This window comes from Ruditapes philippinarum, unplaced genomic scaffold (genome assembly GCF_026571515.1).
Source record: "Ruditapes philippinarum isolate M1 unplaced genomic scaffold, ASM2657151v2 ctg1029_1_1_1_1, whole genome shotgun sequence".
NCBI classification, from domain to species: domain Eukaryota; kingdom Metazoa; phylum Mollusca; class Bivalvia; order Venerida; family Veneridae; genus Ruditapes; species Ruditapes philippinarum.
In genome coordinates this window covers 388143-411500 of record NW_026858064.1, presented here as the reverse complement: position 1 = coordinate 411500, position 23358 = coordinate 388143, and the positions used below count along the sequence as shown (strand labels likewise).

The window sequence follows — 23358 nt, the reverse complement described above, 5'->3', positions numbered from 1 at the left end:
ACTAGAATATGTTATACGACAATACACTATAATCTGCTGCATGGCATTGCCTAAAAATCTGTTATACGGCAATGTACTAGAATCTGTTATACTGCTATGCACTAAAAATCTGTTAAAGGGCAATACACTAGAATCTGCTACACGGCAATGCACCAAAATCTGTTACATAGCAATGCACAAGATTCTTTGATAGGCAATGGGCTAGAATCTGTTACACGGCAACCCACTAGAATCTGTTACACTACTATCGTGAAATTAACAATTCTTAAACAACAGATTCATTTAAAAGAGTTTATTTCTAAAGTATAGCAGTTTTACAACAAGTACTAAAACAATGAACAGTGAATAATATGTACATAATGTTAGATAGGTTTTTAATGTAAATTTTATACAGTTCAATATAAACAAATACATGATATTAATGACTGATTTTAGTTAAAATGTAATTTATATAAGTATGCGACAATAATTCTTCATCAGGATTATGTTTATGGATATGAAGATATATAAAGAAATGTAGAAACCTTACAAAATGATGTCACATATAAAACAGATTATACGTAGTGAATTACTACATAACTTTAAATATTGCAAATTTGTAACATCTCTTTTCATTGGACACTCGTGGCGGTTATATAAACTATATATGTGGCTGCTGTCGATTTATAACGTTTTATAATTTTTTCTCTTAAAAAAATGCTTTATGTATTATAAATTAGCTATAAATTTTTCTTACCGGATATATGGGCGTACATAAAAGGTTGTTTGCAATATAACCTGTCAAAAATCTTTATAGCTTATAATATTTATGTTCATTTTTGGTATTCAGAGGAATAACCTGTTGAAGAAAGTTTGATAAATGGCCTATATCCCACGTTCTTTTTTTTAATTGATTTCTAAAACTCATGACCACCCTATACCCATTTCCCTCCCCAAATGTGTACATGTATCATTGTAGTGTTAAACAATGTCACAACATAACACTTGACTGAATTGAAATCTATTTCATAAAAAGTGTATAACAACCACTTTTTATGAAAAAGATTTCAATTCAGTCAAGTGTTATGTCGGACAAGTATACTTATTTTGTTTTGGTATACTTGTCTGATAACGTAACATATGCTTATCAAATAACTAAACTACCGGTTGTTAAAAAAATGTTGCAGTATTATTGGAATTCTCTCGGAATACCTCGACATGCAGTATTTTTCATCCGAAGTTTGACGGAAAGGGCCGAGAAGATGCGATTGATCGAAACATAACAGTAGTGAACATTATTATTGTTAATACTGAAGCTCCTCCAATATACATGTATATATAATTAGTTGTATATATATAAACTTAGAACAATTAACTGGTTAATCACTCTAGTTATTCACATTTTAGTATATCTAGTTTACTTGGTCATATATCACTTGCAAAACAGTTACATAATATACAATTTCATATTTAGATTCGAGATTTTATTTGTATCAGTGCATATAAAAACTTGAAGAAAAGATTTGTTCAAAATATACCATCGACTGTTGCTAACTAATGAAGTATTAATTTTCGTCTTTTTTCTCTTAGAAATTGTAGTATATCATAATCTATATATTGCTTACAGTCATTTATATTGGGTCATATAACATATCAAAATATTTTCGAAGGCACATTTTACCTCACAAACGAATAAATGTTTACGAAAAAGATAGTTCTTTGAACTGGCATTGATTAACTTTTTTACTGAAGAAAATACTAGAAACGCTTTAATGTGAAATAATCTGTCCCCTGAAAGTTCAAAATGTAAACAAAGGAGTATCTTAACTTCCATGCACAATACTTATTCTCTATAAACTGTACTATTTGCCAAAAAGCAACAGGAGAAAAAGATAGTTCTTTGAACTGGCATTGATTAACTTTTTGGGACCTAAAAAAATTACAACAAAAATAAAAGGTTTTCAAAATTAGGAATAAAAAGCATTTCTGGGGCATAATGGGCCTTTAACGAAAATGTTTCTTGCCATGTTTATTAAAGATCCTGTATGTTGTAATTAAGGATGTAACATACAGTTAAGTGAAGTTTTGTATGTGGATACAATTATTCTTCTAAAACAATTTCCAAACATACAAGAACATGTTAAATATACTTGTATACAGCAAAACTTTATGCACATTATTATCAAACATTTAAATAAATGCATTCATTTTTTATTGAAAAAAAATTGGCGTAGACTTATATCGAAAATTAATTTCTAATTACCTCCCTTTATTTACATAAAATGTTTAATTGGGTAATATGTTTACAAATAATGCTTTTTGAAACTTACAATATTGATAAATCTTCATTTGAGCATTAGATTTATGATATAAAACCATATGAAAAATTGTGTTACAGGGTCTTTAAAATAAGCCAGGGGACGCATTTCAACGACTTGATCTTATCCTCATTATAATGAATAAAATACGTGTACTGTATTTCACAAAGAGATGGGCAGACAATACATTAATCTAATATCCCCAGTCATTGTTGTATGAAATAATAGCTTTCAAGTAACAAATTAATGCTATACAAGTAATGAGAAATCTGAAAGTGTTTGTAAATAGTAAAAAAAATGTCAAGTGAATGAATGAAATAATTTAGTCTAGATGTAAATAATCTTAAAGCTGCATGCCTCCAGATTCATGCTAATTGGTAAATTATTGTTTAGCAAACAAAAAAAGTAATTTTAACATTACAAAGATCACTTACAGTACACGTTTTCAATATATACAAAAAAGCCCTTACTGCGTTAGTTACGCAGAAGAACACTTCAAAATCAGTCAATAATTGCACATAACATGTAAATCATAACTTTATCTGGAATATTGTTGCTAAACTTCAAATTTAGAAGTCTTTTCTCAAAGTTGATTTTCTTGAAATATTTTGGTTTATCTGGAGTTATGCAGCTTTCAACGTTTTACAAAATTAGCAATAATTCACATTATGCCATTTAAAAAAAAATGTAACAAAAATATTATCAAAAGTTCATATAATAGATCTACCTGGTTGATTAGAGTAAAAAATACATGTTTATATCTTTGAAAAAACAAAACAAAAACAAGATGTAAACTTTTGCCTTGTGTTATTCAAATATACCAAAGTTCTTGGTTTTTTTTTTTAAATTTATAATCGGATGTATGTGTAGTTATGACCCTTTTCTGGTGACAAAAGTCTGTTTTTATTCCCAGCAAGATATTTCAGAGTTTAACATAAGGTCTTTGAAATGCAATTTTTATCTCTCCTTGAATCATTCAATTTGTAATATTTGCACATATATCCAATACACGGAATAGTTTTTTATATACAAAATTTAACGTTTGTAGTAGTAGTAATCGTCACCAGGGGACGCCACAAACATTTCATCCAGCTCAGATCTCACGTCTACAAACAGTGGTCTGTTGTGCGGGTCATACTCCCAACATCTCTTCATAACGCCATACCAGCTAAAGAAATAATTAGATTAATCATATTATATCATATATAATGTTAGAATTGAAGTAAGCATCAAGTCAGCTGTAGGCATATAGATTTTAATTTTAAACACAAATGGTCAGTAAAATATCTTGACAACTGTAAACCAAAGCAAACTCTCCATCATGCCCCTCCCTTGCCCCTCAAAAAGGAAAAGAACAACAATACCAACAACTAAACAAAAACTAACTAACTTCAAAGGTATAAGTGAGAAGAAAACTAATTTTATTGAATGCTCTCTTCTTTCATAAATCAGCTCCGAATGTGGACAAACAATTGATAAGAAACATAGATTGGCTTTGCTGTTTGCCCTGCATGTTATTATGAAAATGAATTGTAGAAGAACTAAATTAAATCAATTATTTCTAATAACATTGCTTCATAGATGATTCCCTTTTATATATATCTAAAGGTTCTGCTGTAATTATATTAAGAAAATATATTTCATAAATATTTAAAATACTTACGTGTCATCACACTGCTCGGGTTTAGGTAGACGCTCGCCTTTCTTGAGGCTTACCGGAAGTTGACGGCTCCTCATCTTTGCATATGGCGTTTCGCCTGAAAGAAAAAATGATCAAGAAATAATATACAGTTTATGATTCAATCAAGGACAAACCTTTGCTGCTTGTCTTGGTACAAATTTGATAGAAAAAAAGTTATGAAAACTTATTATTGTTACTTATTTACTTGCATGTTTTTACATTGTAAGCGTATTTTTTCAAATTTAAATTTCCGTTGTTTTTTCTTCTTCAATTTCATTTGTAAACTATAAGATGTACCTAAAGTAAATATTTCCCATAGCACGACAGCATACGACCATATGTCACTTCTTTCTGTGGCGTCCTTTGTTGACGTCATACATTCTGGGGCTACCCATTTTATTGGAATACGCTCCTGGAATGAACACATTTGAAACTACATGTGAAATAAGCCCAATTGTTGTGTCTAAAAAATGGCTTCGTTCAAATCGTAAGGTTTAACTTTTAAATTTAAGCTAGAAAAGATTTAATTTGTGAGAAAAAAACAACAAAAAACATAAAAGGTAAAATAAAAAAATGTGAAAAAATATCCTTTATTTCAAATCATCGTTATGAAATGGAAAATTGAATTAAAAGACTCGAAAAGTTAAAACCAACAATAAAATATGGCTATGTATATTGCAACTGTTTTATTTCTTAATCTAGGAGTAACATCAATTAGTACCTCATCTTGACCATATAGAAACTTTTTTAAACAAATAATTCTTTATATCTAAATATCAAATTATTTGAGCTTTTTGTTATTTTACTTTACATCAAAAATGTTAAAAAATCTTTTGTGCATATCAATAATAGTTCAATTCCCAAGAACAAAAGTTTGAAACAAATGAACTGTTTCCTTAATGTCACTGTTCATTTGAAGCAGACGGCAAATTTTATTCATCACCAATCAAAAGTGTTTATTTCATTACATTTTTATATTGTTGTTGTTTTTCCTTGTCGATGATTGAATACAAGACAAACTTTTGTTTACTGAATAAAATGAAATTAAATAGAGTTCTGTATTCATGAAAGCATTCCAAAATATACAAGACGCAGATGACAAAACTGTATTTACCTGTTTTTCCGAGTCACCATCAGAAGATTCGTCGGGCTGCGGTCCAAATCCACTAATCTTGATCTCGTTTAAGAAAGTCAGTAAAATGTTTCTTGCAGCAAGACGTCTATGAACGATCTATATAATGTAATATAATGTAATATAATATAATACAATATATTATAAATAAAATAATTTTTGAAAGATTATATGGCCTTTTAAAAACAGGTGACTCTTTATATAACCCGAACTGTGTTGCAAGGGTTTTATTGCAAAAACCCGTTTATTTATGGCCATATAACCTCTCAAATATCTTTATATTGAATTTATAATACAGCAAACTTCCCCCTTTTTGAGAGGGAAACATGAAAACACTTCATTAATTCAAAGCAGCTATGCATATAGTTTATATAAACGTCACGGTTATCCAATAGCAACATTACAAACTTGCAGTATTTATTATTAATTCACTCTCTGTTTTCTATGTTATGTTCAATGCTGAAAACATTTTAGGATAGAAAATAATGCATGTTTTAAAATTCCCAATACATACTTAATGCATTCAAGTGACAATTTTTCCCAAAGATAAACTTTTTACTCAATAATAAAGCGTTAATTAAACTTTGGCTTTCAAAAACTGTGTATTGCCACATACCCCTTTACTAGCCAAATATTCCATTCCCTTTGCGACATCAAGACCGAATCTATACAGGTGTTCTTGTAACTCGATGGTAACGTTGTTCTTGTTTTGTACAAGATAGTCTTTTAATGTACCATTCTCACAGTACTCATACACAATAAATGGACCCACTACAAAATACAACATGTAATTACTTGTTAGTAAACATACACTACTTTTACATGTTTATAGTTTTTTTTTCAATCATTTTTTTTCATACTTGGCAGAAAAACGAAAATTACGAATACCACTGAAGTAATATAATTTTAGTTTGAATTATGTAGCTATAATCTAAGAAAAATAAATATAGATAAAAATGTAAAGTTCAATATATTTATATATCTTTTTAGTAAAAGAACAGAAACTATGCTTAAATGTGTTTTAAAGTGACTCCACTGTGTTTGTTTTGACATAAGGTGACTAGAAATATTTTTAGTTCGAGATCATTTGGTCTAGACCAAAAACTTTTATCCAAAATTTCAGATCATACACTCATGCCTTTTTTCAAATTGATAATTCTAATTATGAAAATTTACCCAAAACTGCAAAGCTTTTCACTCAATTGGGCAAGGAATAACATTAAAAATATGATTTTCTATTTATTTCTGACTACATTTCCTAATTATCTTTTGCATATCTTGCTATTTTAAGTGCCCCATGCAACTCATCTATGTAAGAAATTCAAATTTTATGTTTTTAGTCTTTTGAACCTCAGTGGAGTTCCTTTAATATATTTAAATATCTTTTCAGTGAAAACAACAATTATCGAAATTTACCGATGATGCTGATATGTACTACCTTATGTTTACAACGATTTTGCCAAAAGAAAATTTTCCATTTTAAATACAAAGCACATTTTCAAACAACCGCAAATCAGAATATGAATAGTTATTTCTGTCATCTAAGATATAATTTAATCTCTGTACGTTCACATTCACAAAGTCAGCTAAAATGTAAAAAAAACACGGATATCACCGATATAGCATGATGATTGCCTAATAGTTTTTTATTACTTACTTTGTTCATCGCCAACAACAGCTCCTAGGAATTTCAAGACGTTGGGATGGCTACCAACCACTGTACCGGTGAAGTTGATCTTGGCTCTCATCAACATTTCATCATTTGGTGTGAACTTATCTATAATTACAGACAATAATGTGTCAATATAAATTCACAATGCAACCTTTGCATAGCCGCCCTCTGTACAACAATAATCTCTCAACAACAACCTTATCAATACTTATACTACAATGCTAGTAAGGCATGAAATTAAATAATCAATTGAATCTGTTTAGAGCAACACCTGTCAGCAACAGAGAAATCTGTAGCATCCAACATGATGTTGGACAATAAAAGATTCACACATATTAAAAATGTATCTGTCATGTTGCACATTAAAAATGTACCTCTGTGTATCAACATATTCCATTTTCATAGGTACGCCACAAAAAAGTGCTAGAATGACGCAAAATAAGAATACCAAGACAAGACGTTGAATAAGCAATTTTTTAAAGACATGCATGTACAGCGGTACCTAAATAGCTTGATCATTAATAATTAACATGTAGAAAGTTATAAATGCCACATCAGCAAACCGTTTAAAGGTATTTTTACCATTCATATGCATTTTTATATACTGGACATTTTAATTAGTGCTGTAACAAACCTTTTAATGTTTTGGCGACAACTGTGTTTTCTCCTCGGCTTGTCCTCCATGTGGCTTTGTAGATTCTTGCAAAATGGCCGTCCTTTATAATACCTTCAAACGAGATATCGTTTCTATCAATATGTTCTACTTCCGGCATGTTAATGTCCATCCCTCCATAAAGGTACAGCTCCTCGTGCTCACTCATTGTCTTCCGATTCTAATGAATGAAAATACAATTAAATATATAAAGGAGTTTTTTTTCTATTAGGACATGAATAATGTCTATTGAGTGGTATGGAATATATATGATAATTTTCATGCCATGAGATGAAACAAATCACATATTTATAGAGAAAAATGTTTGTCTATTTTATACTTTTTGACCTAAGTATTCAAAAGACTTCCTCTTTAACCAATACCTTGTGGGCATTTTGTGAAAAATGGCTGTTTTCATTGAAAAGTCTCCCGTTACATGTTCAAATTGCTATAAAACTATAAAAACTGCTTCAGTACTAATCAAACTTGACACAAATGTTGACTGGACCATTGCCTTTGTAACAACATGCTCAGGCTTAAATTTCCTGTTACCATCGCAACGAGGGGACATCTCAAAATTGACAAAAATCACTATTTTGCATGGATTTTTTTCCATCAAAATTGACTTCAAAGTGCTGCAACTTCTAAATGGATTGAGATAAAGCGACTCCGCCCCTTCAAACCCCCCAAACACAAGGGGGAACATCCCCCTTTTGGCAACCCCCTGATGTATCTTTTGGTTGGTGGGCCGCGCCCAAAAAGTGGTCACTTTTTTAATCAACATTTCTCAGGATCAACAGGACATTTTTTCACTATTTGAGGCCTAAGAAATTGGGGGTGGGTCGAATGTGCGTTGTTTCGCGTGTATATGAGGTAAAGGGTTACTTTTGTATATAAGCTGAATTTAGAAGAAAGAAGTCCGGCAAGATACCAGTGAAAAGACGGGAAATATGTATCACTGCTGTGAAAAAAAATTTTTCATATTGAAAATAATTTTTTTATCAATATGACTCAATATTTCATTCATAAGGACTATAATAAATATTATATGAATTTTACACTAGCTGCTGGTATAGACCGGAATATCTAGCTCGAGGGTAACTGTTTATGGCGGTAACGAGGCTCTGCCGAATTTCCGCCAAACTGTTAGTTACCCTACAGGTAGATATTCCTTTCTGTACTGACAGCCGAGGTTTGATTCTTTTTCTTGCATATTACATAACAGTTTCAGAACAGAAATAACAAAAACTGATATTCTCATTACGCACATTTTTTTCTTACAGTTGCGTATTAACTTACGAACCTCATTCAGAAGGGTAAAATGATGTCATCCTAAGAACGCAATTCATTCATAAAAGGCACAATGATGTCATTATAACAAAGCTACTTGTCTTATATGGGGATGTAAGACAGGTTATTAAACAATAGATAATCCTGTCTGATATGCAAGAAAAACAGATCTACATGTTTTATGATATCTTCTTTTTTTTAAGGGAGATCACTCAGAAGTCATGAAAACAATGGCAAATAGTGAAAATAACAGACCCAGTTTGATTGAGTATGTTCATGCAACATTTGTCACGCCCCCTAGTGTGAATTTTTTTAAATCAATTGCAGACAGTACATTATATAATGGATAATGATGTGACGTCATACAAATTGCCACTTACGTCATATGGACTGCCAAATTTCTCAGCATCGTATGCCTCATTCGAGACACCGGTTGGATGGCGATGGTTGATCGTGTCCGACTCCCCATATACGGTTTGTCTGTATTTCCTAGTAACTGCCCTTTTTACCCGGCGGGCTCTTTCTTGGGGATGCACATAACCTCTCCGAACGAGGAATATAAAGATAACAATCACCAGGGCAACAATACATAGTACACCTGAAAATAGTACAAAACCTTACTGATCTACTGGGTTAAAACAATATTGCAATAAGTATACTGTAAAAATAAAAAGATACGACTGCTAGTTTTTTCGGTTAGAATAAGATTCTTGCTAATTTTAATGAATAATTTTAAGATGTATCAATAAGTAAATATTGTCAAGGGAACAAAGAAAGCAATTTACACATTACAGACGGCATTTAAAAACTACGAAAATAATCAAAAATAAATCAGAATATGTCACACTTTAAAATGTACAAGATTATAAGATTTCATAGTATAAGATGTCACACTTTAAGATGTTACACAATAATATGTCAAACTTTAATATGCCACACTTAATGATGTCACATACACAGTGATACACTTTAAGATGTGCCACGTTATTTTATTTAATAGTATAAGGTGACACACTTAAAGATGATACACTATAAGATGTGTTAAACTATAAGACTTTTCACTTTAAGATGTCACACTATTAGATGTCACAATTTAAGATGTCACACTATAAGAGGGATATTACCATACCTACAGCTATGCCGACCACGACTCCAACACTCAGACCAGTTTCCGGCTCTTTAGCTGAAATAAAGATACATGTTTATCAAATAGAAATCAACATAATATAGAGTTGCAAATATACATGTCTGTTTTTATAATATAATACGATTTAGTTTATATAATAACTTAGAGGTTAAAAAAAGAAAACCGATGTACTGTATCTTGATTATAAAGAAAATATATATTTGATCAGTTCAGATTAATTATTCAATTCAAAAAGTATGTTAACAGGCATTACTTTTTAGTATTATATTATTTGTAAACACTGACATTTTTAACGTGTTTGTTTTCGTCAGGTTTTACGTCACTCCAACAGAGTGAAGGTCATACGGCAACTTTTGCGCTTTCCTGGTGGCTTGCTCCACCATGCGTTATTTCTGTACAGCCATTGACCTTCCTTGAGCTGGCTAGGTAGAAACATCCAAAGTTTCTGGCGGGAATCGAACCCAAACAACATTGGTGAAGGACCATTGATTGAAAGTCAAGGACCATGTTGGCCAATGTTTAACTTTGGATGTATTCGTTTATATACTTACACGTCCTGGCCGTAAGCTTCATTGGTGGATTTTTCTTATCACCTATTTGTGATATGAAATCAAGTAAATATTCTGTATCAGAGTCTAGGTTGGCCACGTCAAAATATGTGTTTGAACCAGGAATTACATGGGTAACTAATTCAATATCCCCGTTTGACGACTGGAAAATAATGTTTAGATGTTCTAAAAAATTATAAGACCAGTAGCAACAGTAATAGCAAAAGTTGGCGTAGTCAGCCCATTTGAAACGATAGTTAGAAAGGTCAAGAAAATATTATCTAACTCGTCATATTTGATAAAGTATAAATGACAATGAAACCCCACCTACTCCTATTTTAAGGTATTAATAACGAAACTCTGTCCATTTAAATTGTATGAATATTAAAAGGCTCCTAACCAATTGTATGAATCAGAAACTCCGCTTTTTAAATTGTTCCAATGTGAAATTCCTCTTTTTAAGAATAGTGGGTACTGTCGTTGAAGTATTTAATCCCTACTTTCGTAGGATATAATCAATCTCCTATATAACTAATAAAATGCATTAGAAATATGTTGTATGAACAGTAAACATCCTTTCTTACCTTCTTGAACAGCACTAAAATAATTGAAGTTTGTATAGCATAGCAGGACAATTTTGTCGGAAAGTCCCAAACTATTCGGAAACTTCCGGTTTTCACGTTTTCCACTCGTGCTGACTCAGGTCCATTATCTATAAAATCAGAATAAACAAAAGTATTTAAAATAAGAAATGAAAAGAATAATAAAAACTTATCTTTAAGTCTCCATAAAGGGTGAAAAATATGGCTTAAACTAAACATACATTTTTAGATACACATCCAATTACTTTGTTAAATGTGTATAATTTTAGCAATTTCTTTGATGAAAATGAAAAATTCCAGATGCAGGAGAAAATTCTATCAAATATGACGCACAATCTGACTAAATCACATGCCCGATGAGGTCATTTTGGATGTTAATGGGTCAAACCCTGAGGCCTCTGGTCAAATGATCACCTCGAAATTTAGCCTGTCTGAGTTACTGACAATAACTAAAAGATGGAAAATACATAAAGCAATTGAATAAACAAAAAATAAAAAAAAAATATAAGAAAAACAAGAAGCGCCGCAATGTGACGAAAAGCAGGTTTTCAACCACCAAGTTTTGATGTGACAGGAATTAATAATGAAATATGGCTGTGAAGTAAAAAATGATGCTGTTTTTTGTACCAACACATAAAATTGGTTTCACTGGTTAAAATTAAAAATTATACCAGATACCTGTGTATCAATGTCAGGTTAAATTTTCATGCAAGCTACACACATGCTTAATTAAGTATCAAAGGTCAAAGTGTACGGAACATTTACCTTGCTCCCAGATATTTAAGTAACAATCCCAAGCTTCATCTTAGTATAAGCTTCCGACACAGCAAGTTTGGTGTCAATAGGTCACAGCAAACTAGTTATTATGTGGAAACTGATTTTTTTTAAGGAACAGTGACCTTGTTCACAGACACCTGGGTAGCAATCCCATGTTGCCCCTTGATATAAGCTACCCACATTTTAAATTTGATGCCAATAGGTCTAAACAAACTCAAGTTATTATGCGGATACCTAATTTCTATTTTTAGTAACAGTTGACGCCCGCCCGCCAAAATAGTGTCTTGATATAAGTTACCCAGATACTAAGTTTTGTGTCGATAGTTCAAAGCAAATTGAAGTTTTTGAGCAGAAACTGAATTTAATTTTCAGTAACAGTGACCTTGAACTTGACACCTGGGTAGCAATCCCAAGCTGCGTCTTGATATTAGCTACCTCTACACCAAGTTTGGTGTCAATAGAACTAAGCAAAGCAGAAACTGAATTCCTATTTTAGTAACAGTGACCTTGACCTTGATCACAGACACTTTGGTAGCATTCCAAAGCTGCGTCTTGATATAAGCTACCATACATCTAGTTTGGTGTCAATAGGCCTAAGAGAACTTAAGTTATTGAGTGGAAACTGAGTTTCTATTTCTAGTAACATTGACCTTGACCTTGATAACAGACACCTGCGTACCAAACACAAGTTGCATCTTGATATAAGCTAGGTGTACACCAAGTTTGGTGTCAATAGGCCTTAGCGAACTGAAGTTTTTAAGCGGAAACTGAATTTCTATTTTTGTAACAGTGACCTTGACCTTAATCACAGACACCTGGGTAGCAATCCAAAGCTGTGTCTTGATATAACCTACCTATATACCAAGTTTGGTGTCTATAGAATAAAGCAAACTAAAGTTATTGAGCGGAAACTAAATTTCTTTTTTAGTAACAGTGACATTTACCTTGATCACAGACACCTGGGTAGCAATCTCAAGCTGTGTCTTGATATAACCTACCTATACACCAAGTATGGTGTCAATATGCCATAGAAAATTCAAGTTATCGTGCTGAAACCAAAGTTGACGCCCACCCGCCTGCCCGCCCCTGTTTTCGGCAGTACAATGTTTATTGAAAACCTGGTTAACAAGAAATAAAAAATCTCAAAACTAAAACAGAACTTACAGCTTACAAGACCATCTAATGCAGTTATTTCTGGAATCTGAAAATATAAGATGGTGGCATATATTGATATTTTCTTTGGTAAATGTATAAGTAGTATGGGGGCCTCTTTGTGCCAGTTGTGGCGCCAAAGAGGTCCCTATACTACTTGTATTACAACAAAGAAACAATGTGACTAAGACTCGTACGTGGTTAATTCGAAAAGCGCTCTATAATAAGTTGTAGATTTTTCAATTTCACTCTGGTCATGAACCAGTTTATCAATATTCACTTGAAGTATTTCACTCTCCTTCACGGCAGCCCAGATTATCGTGACATGGCCATAACACCGGCCTCCCGTGTATTCTAAAATCCTTATGGAATTATCATTGAATTATCATAAAATTATCAATATTAACATATTATATACATTTTCTTTCAAAACTTTTATCTTTTTTATATTTTTACAGGTATGTGATAAAATTACACAAAGACACAATGACACTTAGTCTCGAATTTGAAAAATGCTCCATATGACTGTAGGCCTTTCTTTCATAAGAGAACTAAATGCAGTCAGGACTCAAAACATCGAAATCCATTATGTTGACAAATTCAAATAACGACAGTGAATTGATGAAAACCAATTTTTGTCAACGTTCTTATAATCTTTTATAACGGAAAATTGGTATTGTGACTCGGACACAATGAAGTTGGAAACCGAACGTGTTATTTTCTATACAATCAGTACCTGTTATAATGACACTTGGTCAGTGAATCGCGCATATCATTGAGCCGTGAACAAAAGCCGCAAGGTGTTAAAACAGGTATTGAAGCTTGGTTAGTTGATTGTTAACTTTTAAAAGTCCTATAATTGTAAGTCCTTTTGTATTTTATTATCATTTTCATACCAATCTTTAAATATTTTAGTTATTATTATTCTAAAGTTGTTGTTTGTTGTATAATATGTATGATATGTAATGTATAAAGTGAACACATACACACATGTTTCTTTCAATATAGATTTTTTATAGATCTAAATACAAAATGTTCAGATACCAATGAATAAGCATATCATTACATGATGAATGATAAAGTTTAATATACTGACTTATTCGATATACTGACATATCCATTGGGAACCAACAGTGTCGTTGTAATGAGTCTTTACTGTATAAACAAGTCAAAGAACATTCTAATTATCATTTTTAGTCAAGTCAAAAGGAGAAAACATGTTTATCACATTTAATTTGTATACATGTATACCGTAAATCTGACACTGCTGGGTAGCATGGCTTGGTTATAGGCAATAACATCTATTATGGCACTAGCAGACGACAGTAACGCTTGGTTTGGTACCGTCAGCCAACAATTGTCTATGTTCACAGTTTGTTTCTTTAAAAAGCAGGTTGTCTTGTCTCTTGACGTCACGCACTCACTATCTCTGTCCGGGTGTCTTTTCTGAAGGGGAAGTAAATCTTGAACATCAACAACGTTTATTGCTTACTTACCTTGATTAAAATTCGTCTTGCAATTAAAAAGTTTTGACATAAAAAACAAATATTGCTATGTAACTGTAAAGATGATAACAAAGAAAATATTTGCATTTCATTTTTGCATGTACAATGTATTAAGACTATGAACATCATTGAGGAGATCAGACGATTTCAGGACATAAGTTAACAAGATTTTTGACAGGTTATATGGCCCTTGTTGTTTGGAAATATAATCAGAGGCTCGATATATGGCCTGTCAAATAAATTCAAATTTACAGTACACCAAGCATCTTTTTCGAGAGAAAAAAAGACATTTTTCCACAAATTGACACCAGCCGTGTATATAAATCTTTATAAACGTCACAATTATCAAGTGAAAAGCGACATTGCAAATGTGTATCATTATAAAGGGTCTACATACACAAAGTGACAAAAAATGAAAGTCTAAGAAATATTTTACAAAGTTGAGCTGGACCGCTTTAAGAAATAAAGCACGGGGCTCTTAATCGGGTCATTATGGGTTCAAATCCCCAAAGTGACGAGGATCTTATTCAACTTCAACATTTTTGGATTTCTGGTTACGACTTCCAGAATACCGACCTCTTCTATGACTTATTCTCATTGAATAAATCAGTAAGTGTTAAAGATATAAATTAAGTACGTGAATATGAATTAATATTGTTTATCAAGGACTGAAAGGAAGAGAGAAGAAAGAAAGGAACGAAGGAATGTAGGAAGAAAAAAAAGAAAGAAAGAATACTTACATCGTCTGTGTTTGCCTTGACCATTTTACTGACAGAAATGTTAGACACACCTTGCATCATGATTGTTATGTTAACACCTATATCACGGACGCCACTTTCAGTATCATACGCTTCTAGGAACACGCTAAGTTAAATATAGAAACACGCCAAGTTAAATATAGGAACACGCTAAGATAAATATAGGAACACGCTAAGTTAAATAATGAAACTTGATTTTTTTCATAATATGCAATATATATGAACAAAACTAAGATAAAAATAGAAGAACGAAATAGTTTTGAAAATATTTATTGAAAACGTTAAATTTCTGGTCATTATCAGTTTAAACAAATTGATTTAAATTCATTTTTTCTTTTATATGGTACAGCGATGAAAAAATAGTATAGACTATATCAATACTCACTTATATAAAATGTTTGTCAGCACTTGCCGGGTCAAGTAAAGGACCTGGAGAAAAACATTAAGGACCTGGCATTATTATGTTATTTTCTTTCATACTCATCGGGCAAGTTTGCCCCGTCGTAAGGAATTAAACAAATTACACAAATACCTGCTTGAATAGTTGAAGGGTTTGACGTTAGTATTTTGCACAATATGTGTGGTAGTGTTATCGTCAGCACTTGAAGTAATGGGTTTAGTAAAGTCTGTTGTCACGATGGTCGAGTCCATCTTTGTGTTGCCAAGGACATCATAAGCTCGAACCCTTATCTTTAACTGGTCGCCTGAAGAATATATTCATACAAAACTACATAAAGACCGACTTGAAAGAGTTATTTATCTGACATTGTATATTAATATCTTTTCATGATATGTGATCAATGTTAAATATGATTAAAACTGTCTATGTCTTAAACGGACTAAACACAGTTGTTGTAAATGTCTTTAACAAAAATTAAAATTATTACAAATAAACACATATGCTAGTTTCTATGAGGTAAAATTCAAAAATCTAATCACTGCTTTATAAAATAAAACTAGTAGTATATTTTGTTATTAAAACAGAAATTATGTATATCGTGTCACTGTTAACTTACCCAACCAGTAAAAAATGTATTTGATTGTTCAACAAATCTGACCTCTAAATGTAACCTTGGCTTTTTTACTACATCTTACGATGGTAAATATCAAATAATGAATAACAAGCCTATGGAAAAGACATGACACAAACAGACACATGCACAAAATCAAATCCACTATGTATGTTGCTGTCAAAGGAACTCGAAAAAGGGACCGCAGATTGCGCATATTATCGATCCTGTAACAGCTTTTCAAAAAATGTTTCTCCTACATCTAGATAGTTTTTCTTTCTACCCGAGTGATACGCCTCAAAGAATACAATGCCAATTCAACACGATCTGTTTCTTTTAAAAAATTGACAAATAAACCATTAACTTTGAACCGCTTTTCCAAATAACAGATTTTGATAAATTGAGTTTTTTTTTCTAAAAACTATACTATCGGATGATGTGAAAAGATATTTATAGGTTTGACAAACAATATGTAAAGCCGGTAAAGGATCAGAAATATGCTACACAATCTGTGGTTCCGTTCCCGAGCTCCTATGAATGGTGTGCTGAAAAGTATAATGATGCAGTTATCCTTATTGTAAGAAATAAATCTAAGAGCTTATATAATACAATCTTAAAGTAATTGTAAACCGGAAACAGTATATGAATTTATCATTACCGCTACTCATCTGCTCTCGTATTGTGGTCGTTTCACTAATTGGCTCAACTTTCGTCCAGACTGCTCCAGGTATTTGTGAACCAATGTCCCTGGTATACTGGTATTCAAATTTCACAATACCGTGAATGTTAGCGATAGGATCACGAGTTCTCTCCCCTTCCATATCATCGAGTGATGCATTTACAAACCTATAAATATGATATCATCGAGTGATGCATTTACAAACCTGTAAATATGATGTCATCGAGTGATTCATTTACAAACCTATAAATATGATATGATCGAGTGATGCATTTACAAACGTATAAATATGATGTCATCAAGTGATGCAATACAAACCTATAAATATGATAACATCGAGTGATGCATTTACAAACCTATAAATAGGATGTCATCGAAAAACCTATAAATATGATGTCATCGAGTGATGCATTTACATCAACCCCTCACTGAAGACTAAAATCCCTCATTGACAACCTGAAGCACTGGTTGACTATTTTAACCTCTCATTGACTACTTTTACACCCCAAATGACGATCTTAAACTGTCATTCATGACCCTAACCCCTTATTGATAACCTTAACCCCTAATTGACAACCTTAAACCCCTCATTGACAACCTTATACCTTCAATGACAACATTAACCCCTCATTGACGACCTGAAGCCCTCATTGATGACCTTTACCCCTCATTGACAATCTTAACCCCTCATTGACGACCTTAACCCCTCATTGACAATCTTAACCCCTCATTGACGACCTTAATTCCTCATTGACAACCATAACCCCTCATTGACAACCTTAACCCCTAATTGACAACCTTAACCCCTCATTGATAACCTTAACCCCTAATTGACAACCTTAAACCCCTCATTGACAACCTTATACCTTCAATGACATCATTAACCCCTCATTGACAATCTTAACCCCTCATTGATGACCTTAATTCCTCATTGACGACCTTAACCCCTCATTGACAATCTTAACCCCTCATTGATGACCTTAACCCCTCATTGACGACCTTAACCCCTCATTGACAATCTTAACCCTCATTGATGACCTTAATTCCTCATTGACGACCTTAACCCCTCATTGACAACCTTAACCCCTCATTGACAACCTTAACCCCTCATTGATGACCTTAATTCCTCATTGACAACCTTAACCCCTCATTGACAACCTTAACCCCTCATTGATGACCTTAATTCCTCATTGACAACTTTAACCCCTCATTGACACCCTTAACCCCTAATTGACAACCTTAATTCCTCATTGACAACCTTAACCCCTCATTGACAACCTTAACCCCTCATTGACAACCTTAACCCCTCATTGACAATCTTAACCCCTCATTGATGACCTTAATTCCTCATTGACGACCTTAACCCCTCATTGACAACCTTAACCCCTTATTGACTACTTTAACCCCTCAATGACGACCTTAACCCCTCATTGACAACCCTTACCCTTCAATGACAACCTTAACCCCTAATTGACAACCCTAACCCTTCATTGACAACCTTAACCCCTCATTGACAACCTTAATCCCTCATTGACGACCTTAACCCCTCATTGATAACCTTAACCCCTCATTGACAACCTTAAACCCCTCATTGACAACCTTATACCTTCAATGACAACATTAACCCCTCATTGACGACCTGAACCCCTCATTGATGACCTTTACCCCTCATTGACAATTTAAACCCCTCATTAACGACCTTAACCCCTCATTGACAACGTTAACCCTTCAATGACAATATTAACCCCTCATTGACGACCTGAACCCCTCATTGACAACATTAACCCCTAATTGACAACCTTAACCCCTCATTGACGACCTTAACCCTATCATTGACAACCTTAACACCTCATTGGCAAACTTAACCCTTCATTGGCAAACTTAACCCCTAATTGACAAACTTAATCCCTCATTGATGATCTTAACCCCTCATTTATGGCCTGAACCCTTCCCTCATTGACAACCTTAAACCCTCATTGACCAAATTAACCCTTTTTTGAGATCTTAACGCCTCTTATTAACGAACTTAATCCTTCTTATTAACAGCCGTTAGCCTACCCGTCAATCATCATCAATGACAATATTAAAATATGCACACCATAATAAATCATACAAATGTTTAACACACTGACTTACTTTCTCGTGTAAAGAATACCATCATCTTCTAAATCTTCAAATTGTGGTTTAAAAGTCTGTATTTCATTATTGTAATGACCTTCCTCGTGAGCTTTGTTCATGAAATATCCAGTCCAGTTGACTACAATGTCCGTAATTTCTCCTAAAAAATATATTGGAAAAATGGGAAAAAATGGGGGATTGGGGGATGGCTTTCAAATATTAGTTCCATACACTTTTGAAACAAACAACTTTCAAAAAAATGGTAAAAAGTGTCATTGTTGTTTCTGTCATAAAACTATATAGTTAAGATCATGAAAACTTTTAAGAAATTCTGTTTCACAATATTTACTTTGCTTTTACAGTATGTCGATATGTAACTTTGGCATAAGATTTTTAATACAGTTATATGTCAAAATAAAATAAAGAAGTTTGTTATTTAATGTTTTCTTGTATGGTAGAATGACAAGATTGTGAACTGCTCGACATTGTGTCCGAACTAGTGATAATTAGAGACATATAAATACAAATGTCTATTTTAAAGTATCTTGTGACAATAAACAAGTTTACATTTAATTACACCCTCCTTGGTGAGATATAATCCATATCTAACTACATATAAACAGATATCACTACCTTCACTTCCGGCAGACTGCCATTTGAAGCCAGTGTGGTTTTCAGCAGACGACACGTGCAATCCGTTAGGACTTTTCTGATTCAACTCTACGTCTGACTCTTTATCATACAGGACAAACCGTCGAGCTATCCGTGAATTGTTGGCAATATCCCTGACTTCCAATAAGATACTGAAATATTTCATTTCAATATTCAATGCTACTGTAAATATTTCATTTCAATATTACACGAAGAATGCAAAAAGTAAACAACCTTCCGTTTTATAGCTTTACACTAGTTGTTTTGTCTTTTTTTTTCAATTAAGCGCATAACATCTATTGCACAATAAAAGACAATTATTTAGAGGTTAATACTTGGCTTGGTTGCTGCTCACCATTATGCGATGGCCAGAAGGACATAATAAATTTGAGAGCCATTATCGCATACTGGTGTGCAGCAACCAAGTATTAAGGTCTTTAATACCTATGTCCGAAATACGACGTTAAGACATCGCCGCCAATCTTGGTTGTCGCCCTTTCTAAAAAACGGACAGTTGTCAATGTAAACAAATATCTGTCATACAGTTTAACCTTCCGATTAACTGAGAAAACATGACAACACAAAATAAATATAAAAAATGTTCTTTTATTGATGTTTTTTTACGATAGATTACCCTTCTCTTTACATTTTTGTGAGAATTAAATTCAGATCTTGTGCCAGTTTTTTATGATGTTTTGTGCCTTCAAGAACGGTTTCTGAGTCTAATGTCTAGGTCTAAATGCCACCGATCCGATCTCTTTTCTACCGTCAATCATTTTTGGAATTTCTGAGTGTCATGTTTTGTCTTGAGTTTATAAATCTTCAATGTTATACTTTGGTGATTGTGATTATGTCATTTAAACTTTGAAATATTTGTGTGCAAGTGACTACAGTTCATTCAACGTCAGCAGCCATCTTGAAAGTCACTGAGAGTTTATTACGTTATTCTGCACGTGCGCTCATTCACTCGCCCATTATGGAAAAATAATGCCAAGTAGCAAGGCAGCCAAAATTGCATAATGACTCAGATCTTGCCATAATGGCCCTGACATACCTTAGATTTTATTACTATATAGTAACATAGGTATTAATAATAAATTGTGTCCAGACTTTAAAAAAGGACGTCAAAGTTTAAATGGTTTACATTATTTCCTTCCACTGATCGCACTAATTTTGCTTGGTCACACACCTTATGGCCGATGTGAGAATGATTTTAATTGTTTTCATGACTAATTCAAAGCCAGCATTGTTATAAAGATAAAAAGAAATAAAAATTATAAAACAGACAAAACCTTGCGAGAAATTTTATCGTTTAATTATCAAATGTCGCGAGCAACTAACAAACCCGCGAGATTTCTGCCGAAATCATACAAAATATCAGTGAACGTATAAACCTCGATATTTTATAACAGTTGTTGAAAACACCAAGGCACATTTTGAATCCAGTGGCCTGTAGCTTCCATGGTTTGACCCTACATTTTATCCCTTGTTCGTCTATAAAAAATTGAGGAACAGAAGGAAATAACATGACATTTTTTGCCAGTGTTGTAGAAATTGCACAAAAAGATCGAGGGGATAATTTATAGGACGCGACATTTTGTTTCTCAGCAACGGTCTCAAAATATCGCGGTGAGTGCTGCGGCTTTTTGCTCAGAGACAATGCACGGCATAATAACTCGAGGCTTAATGCTTTAACTCGACTTTTTACAAGGTATGCATCAAAACAAAATATCGCGGATTATAATGGCCGCGATCGGCTGCCTAAAGTACACTTCAGTCATATGTGTTTGCGTGGCTTAGTCAACTATGTATTGTAGACAGAAAATGTCGCTTAAAAACTCAACTTTTTACTACAAACACGAGCAACATTTTATACAATTTCGATACAAAATCTCATGGATCGATATTTTATAAACTGACGGTCAAATATTTCATGGCTTTAAAATGGATGCTACCACCATAGTATACGGATCAAAAATGTGATTTCTATATGGTGAAATAATAATTTCCATGGTGAAATAATTAGAACATACCTATACATTCCTGGTTCCAGAGGAGTAAACGTCTGGTAGTGTGACGTATTACCCATGTGTAACGTTTGATTTCTGGCCATAGGTTTGATTGGGTTAAGTTCAGTGAGTTCTAGTGTAGCATCTTTTACAACAAGTTTGTGAAGCTCTAAATAGTACATCCACATTTGTGATCCATACTTGTCGTCTGTCCAGCCCTTCCAGCGAACTCTGATTGGTTCCTTTATAGATACAACTTTCAATTAAAGATCAATTACGTGTAAAAGTATCTTGATAAGACACGTGTTATATGTTCGACAATAGTGTTATATGAAATATAAAAGTTATATGTAAGAAACGGGTATATTACATGTAGAAAAATGGCGTTACACCTCCAAAACGGGAATTTTATGTAGAACTCTAGTAAAATATGACAGACATAAGTGTAATATGACGGTAATCTGCAGGATCATATGTAGAAAAGAAAGATATATGTAGGACACAAGTTATATCGTACGTAAGAAGCGGATGTTTTATCTAGGAAACAAGAGTTATACATCGTATGTAGGAAACGAGAGTTAAACTCGTATGTAGTAAACTCAAGTTGCATGTAGGACACAAGTTAAATGTAAGAAATGTTACATATAGTAAACGGGTTTTTAGGCAGGAAACAAGCGTCATATGTAGGAAACGAGAGAAAGGAGTGTTATATGAAACAACCAGGTGTTATAAGTAGAAAACAGTTGTTAAACATGTAAAACTAGTTTTGGATGAAGTACAATCTTAACAAGAGGCCCAAGAGGGCCCTGGATCGCTCACCTGAGAAATAGGTCAAACTTGAGCCCTGTTTCACCCAAGAAGCACAATTTGAAAACAAGGGACAGTTTAATCTGAACAATTTTGTGTAATGTCACCATGGAAAATTTTGTGTAAATTTATTTCAAATTGAACCAGTAGTTTAGATGTTGTTGTTTTCTAACTTTAGCTGTGGCCCCCATGTAATTAAATAGTTCAGCCTGTCACTAAGTGTCACTAAGTGAGAGGTGAGCTAATAAAAATATAACAGAAAAAGAGAACACACATTGACCTGGCTGGGGGATTGAACTGTCGACTACGATTCCCTTGGGCCAGGTAAATTTTGACCCTAGGGCTTTTATTTCAACAAGCATGGTAAACATCCACTAGAAGATGTTTCATGCCAAATATCTTAGCTTTAGTGTTTTTGGATTTTCAGAAGATTTTTTAAAGTGTTTACTATACACTGATAAGGATAAATGACCCATGGGGTAGGGCCAATTATGACCCTAAGGCTTTTATTTGAACAAACTTGTTAGAAATACACAAGAAGATGTTTCATGCCTTATGTCTAAGCTCTACCTCTTTTGGATGTTCACAAGAAGATTTTTTAAGTTTTCACTATATAGATGTAAGGAAAAATGACCCCCGGGGCAGGGCAAATTTTGACCCTAGGGCTTTTATTTGAACAAACTTGGTAGACATCCACTAGAAAAAGTTTCATGCTAAATATCTAAGCTTTAGCTCTTTTGGTTTTTTTACAAGAAAGTTTTCACTATTTACATATAATGTAAATCAATGACTCCAATGACTCCGGGACAGGGCTAATTTTCAGACCGTAGGGCTTTTATTTGGCTACATTTGGTAGAAATCTACTTGAAGA

The 23358-nt window shown here is 33.1% G+C and overlaps 1 protein-coding gene across 3 annotated transcripts in view; it reads right to left on the bottom strand.

Moving 5' to 3' along the window:
• Positions 1-2198: 2198 nt before the first annotated feature.
• The window catches only part of LOC132751968 (uncharacterized), a 53663-nt gene continuing 32503 nt past the window's right edge, over positions 2199-23358 (bottom strand). For all 3 annotated transcript variants that reach the window (XM_060742197.1, XM_060742195.1, XM_060742196.1), the window contains exons 10-28: positions 21705-21922; positions 19654-19823; positions 19039-19180; positions 16882-17069; positions 15746-15917; positions 15196-15319; positions 14202-14396; positions 12963-12999; positions 11004-11131; positions 10423-10582; positions 9854-9907; positions 9105-9322; positions 7417-7615; positions 6768-6887; positions 5727-5881; positions 5093-5209; positions 4276-4390; positions 3961-4054; positions 2199-3465 (exon numbers count right to left, since the gene is read on the bottom strand). In XM_060742197.1, the coding sequence (XP_060598180.1) occupies positions 3333-3465; positions 3961-4054; positions 4276-4390; positions 5093-5209; positions 5727-5881; positions 6768-6887; positions 7417-7615; positions 9105-9322; positions 9854-9907; positions 10423-10582; positions 11004-11131; positions 12963-12999; positions 14202-14396; positions 15196-15319; positions 15746-15917; positions 16882-17069; positions 19039-19180; positions 19654-19823; positions 21705-21922 (2739 nt within the window). In that variant the 3' untranslated portion in view covers positions 2199-3332. The remainder of the gene's footprint in view (positions 3466-3960; positions 4055-4275; positions 4391-5092; positions 5210-5726; positions 5882-6767; positions 6888-7416; positions 7616-9104; positions 9323-9853; positions 9908-10422; positions 10583-11003; positions 11132-12962; positions 13000-14201; positions 14397-15195; positions 15320-15745; positions 15918-16881; positions 17070-19038; positions 19181-19653; positions 19824-21704; positions 21923-23358) is intronic.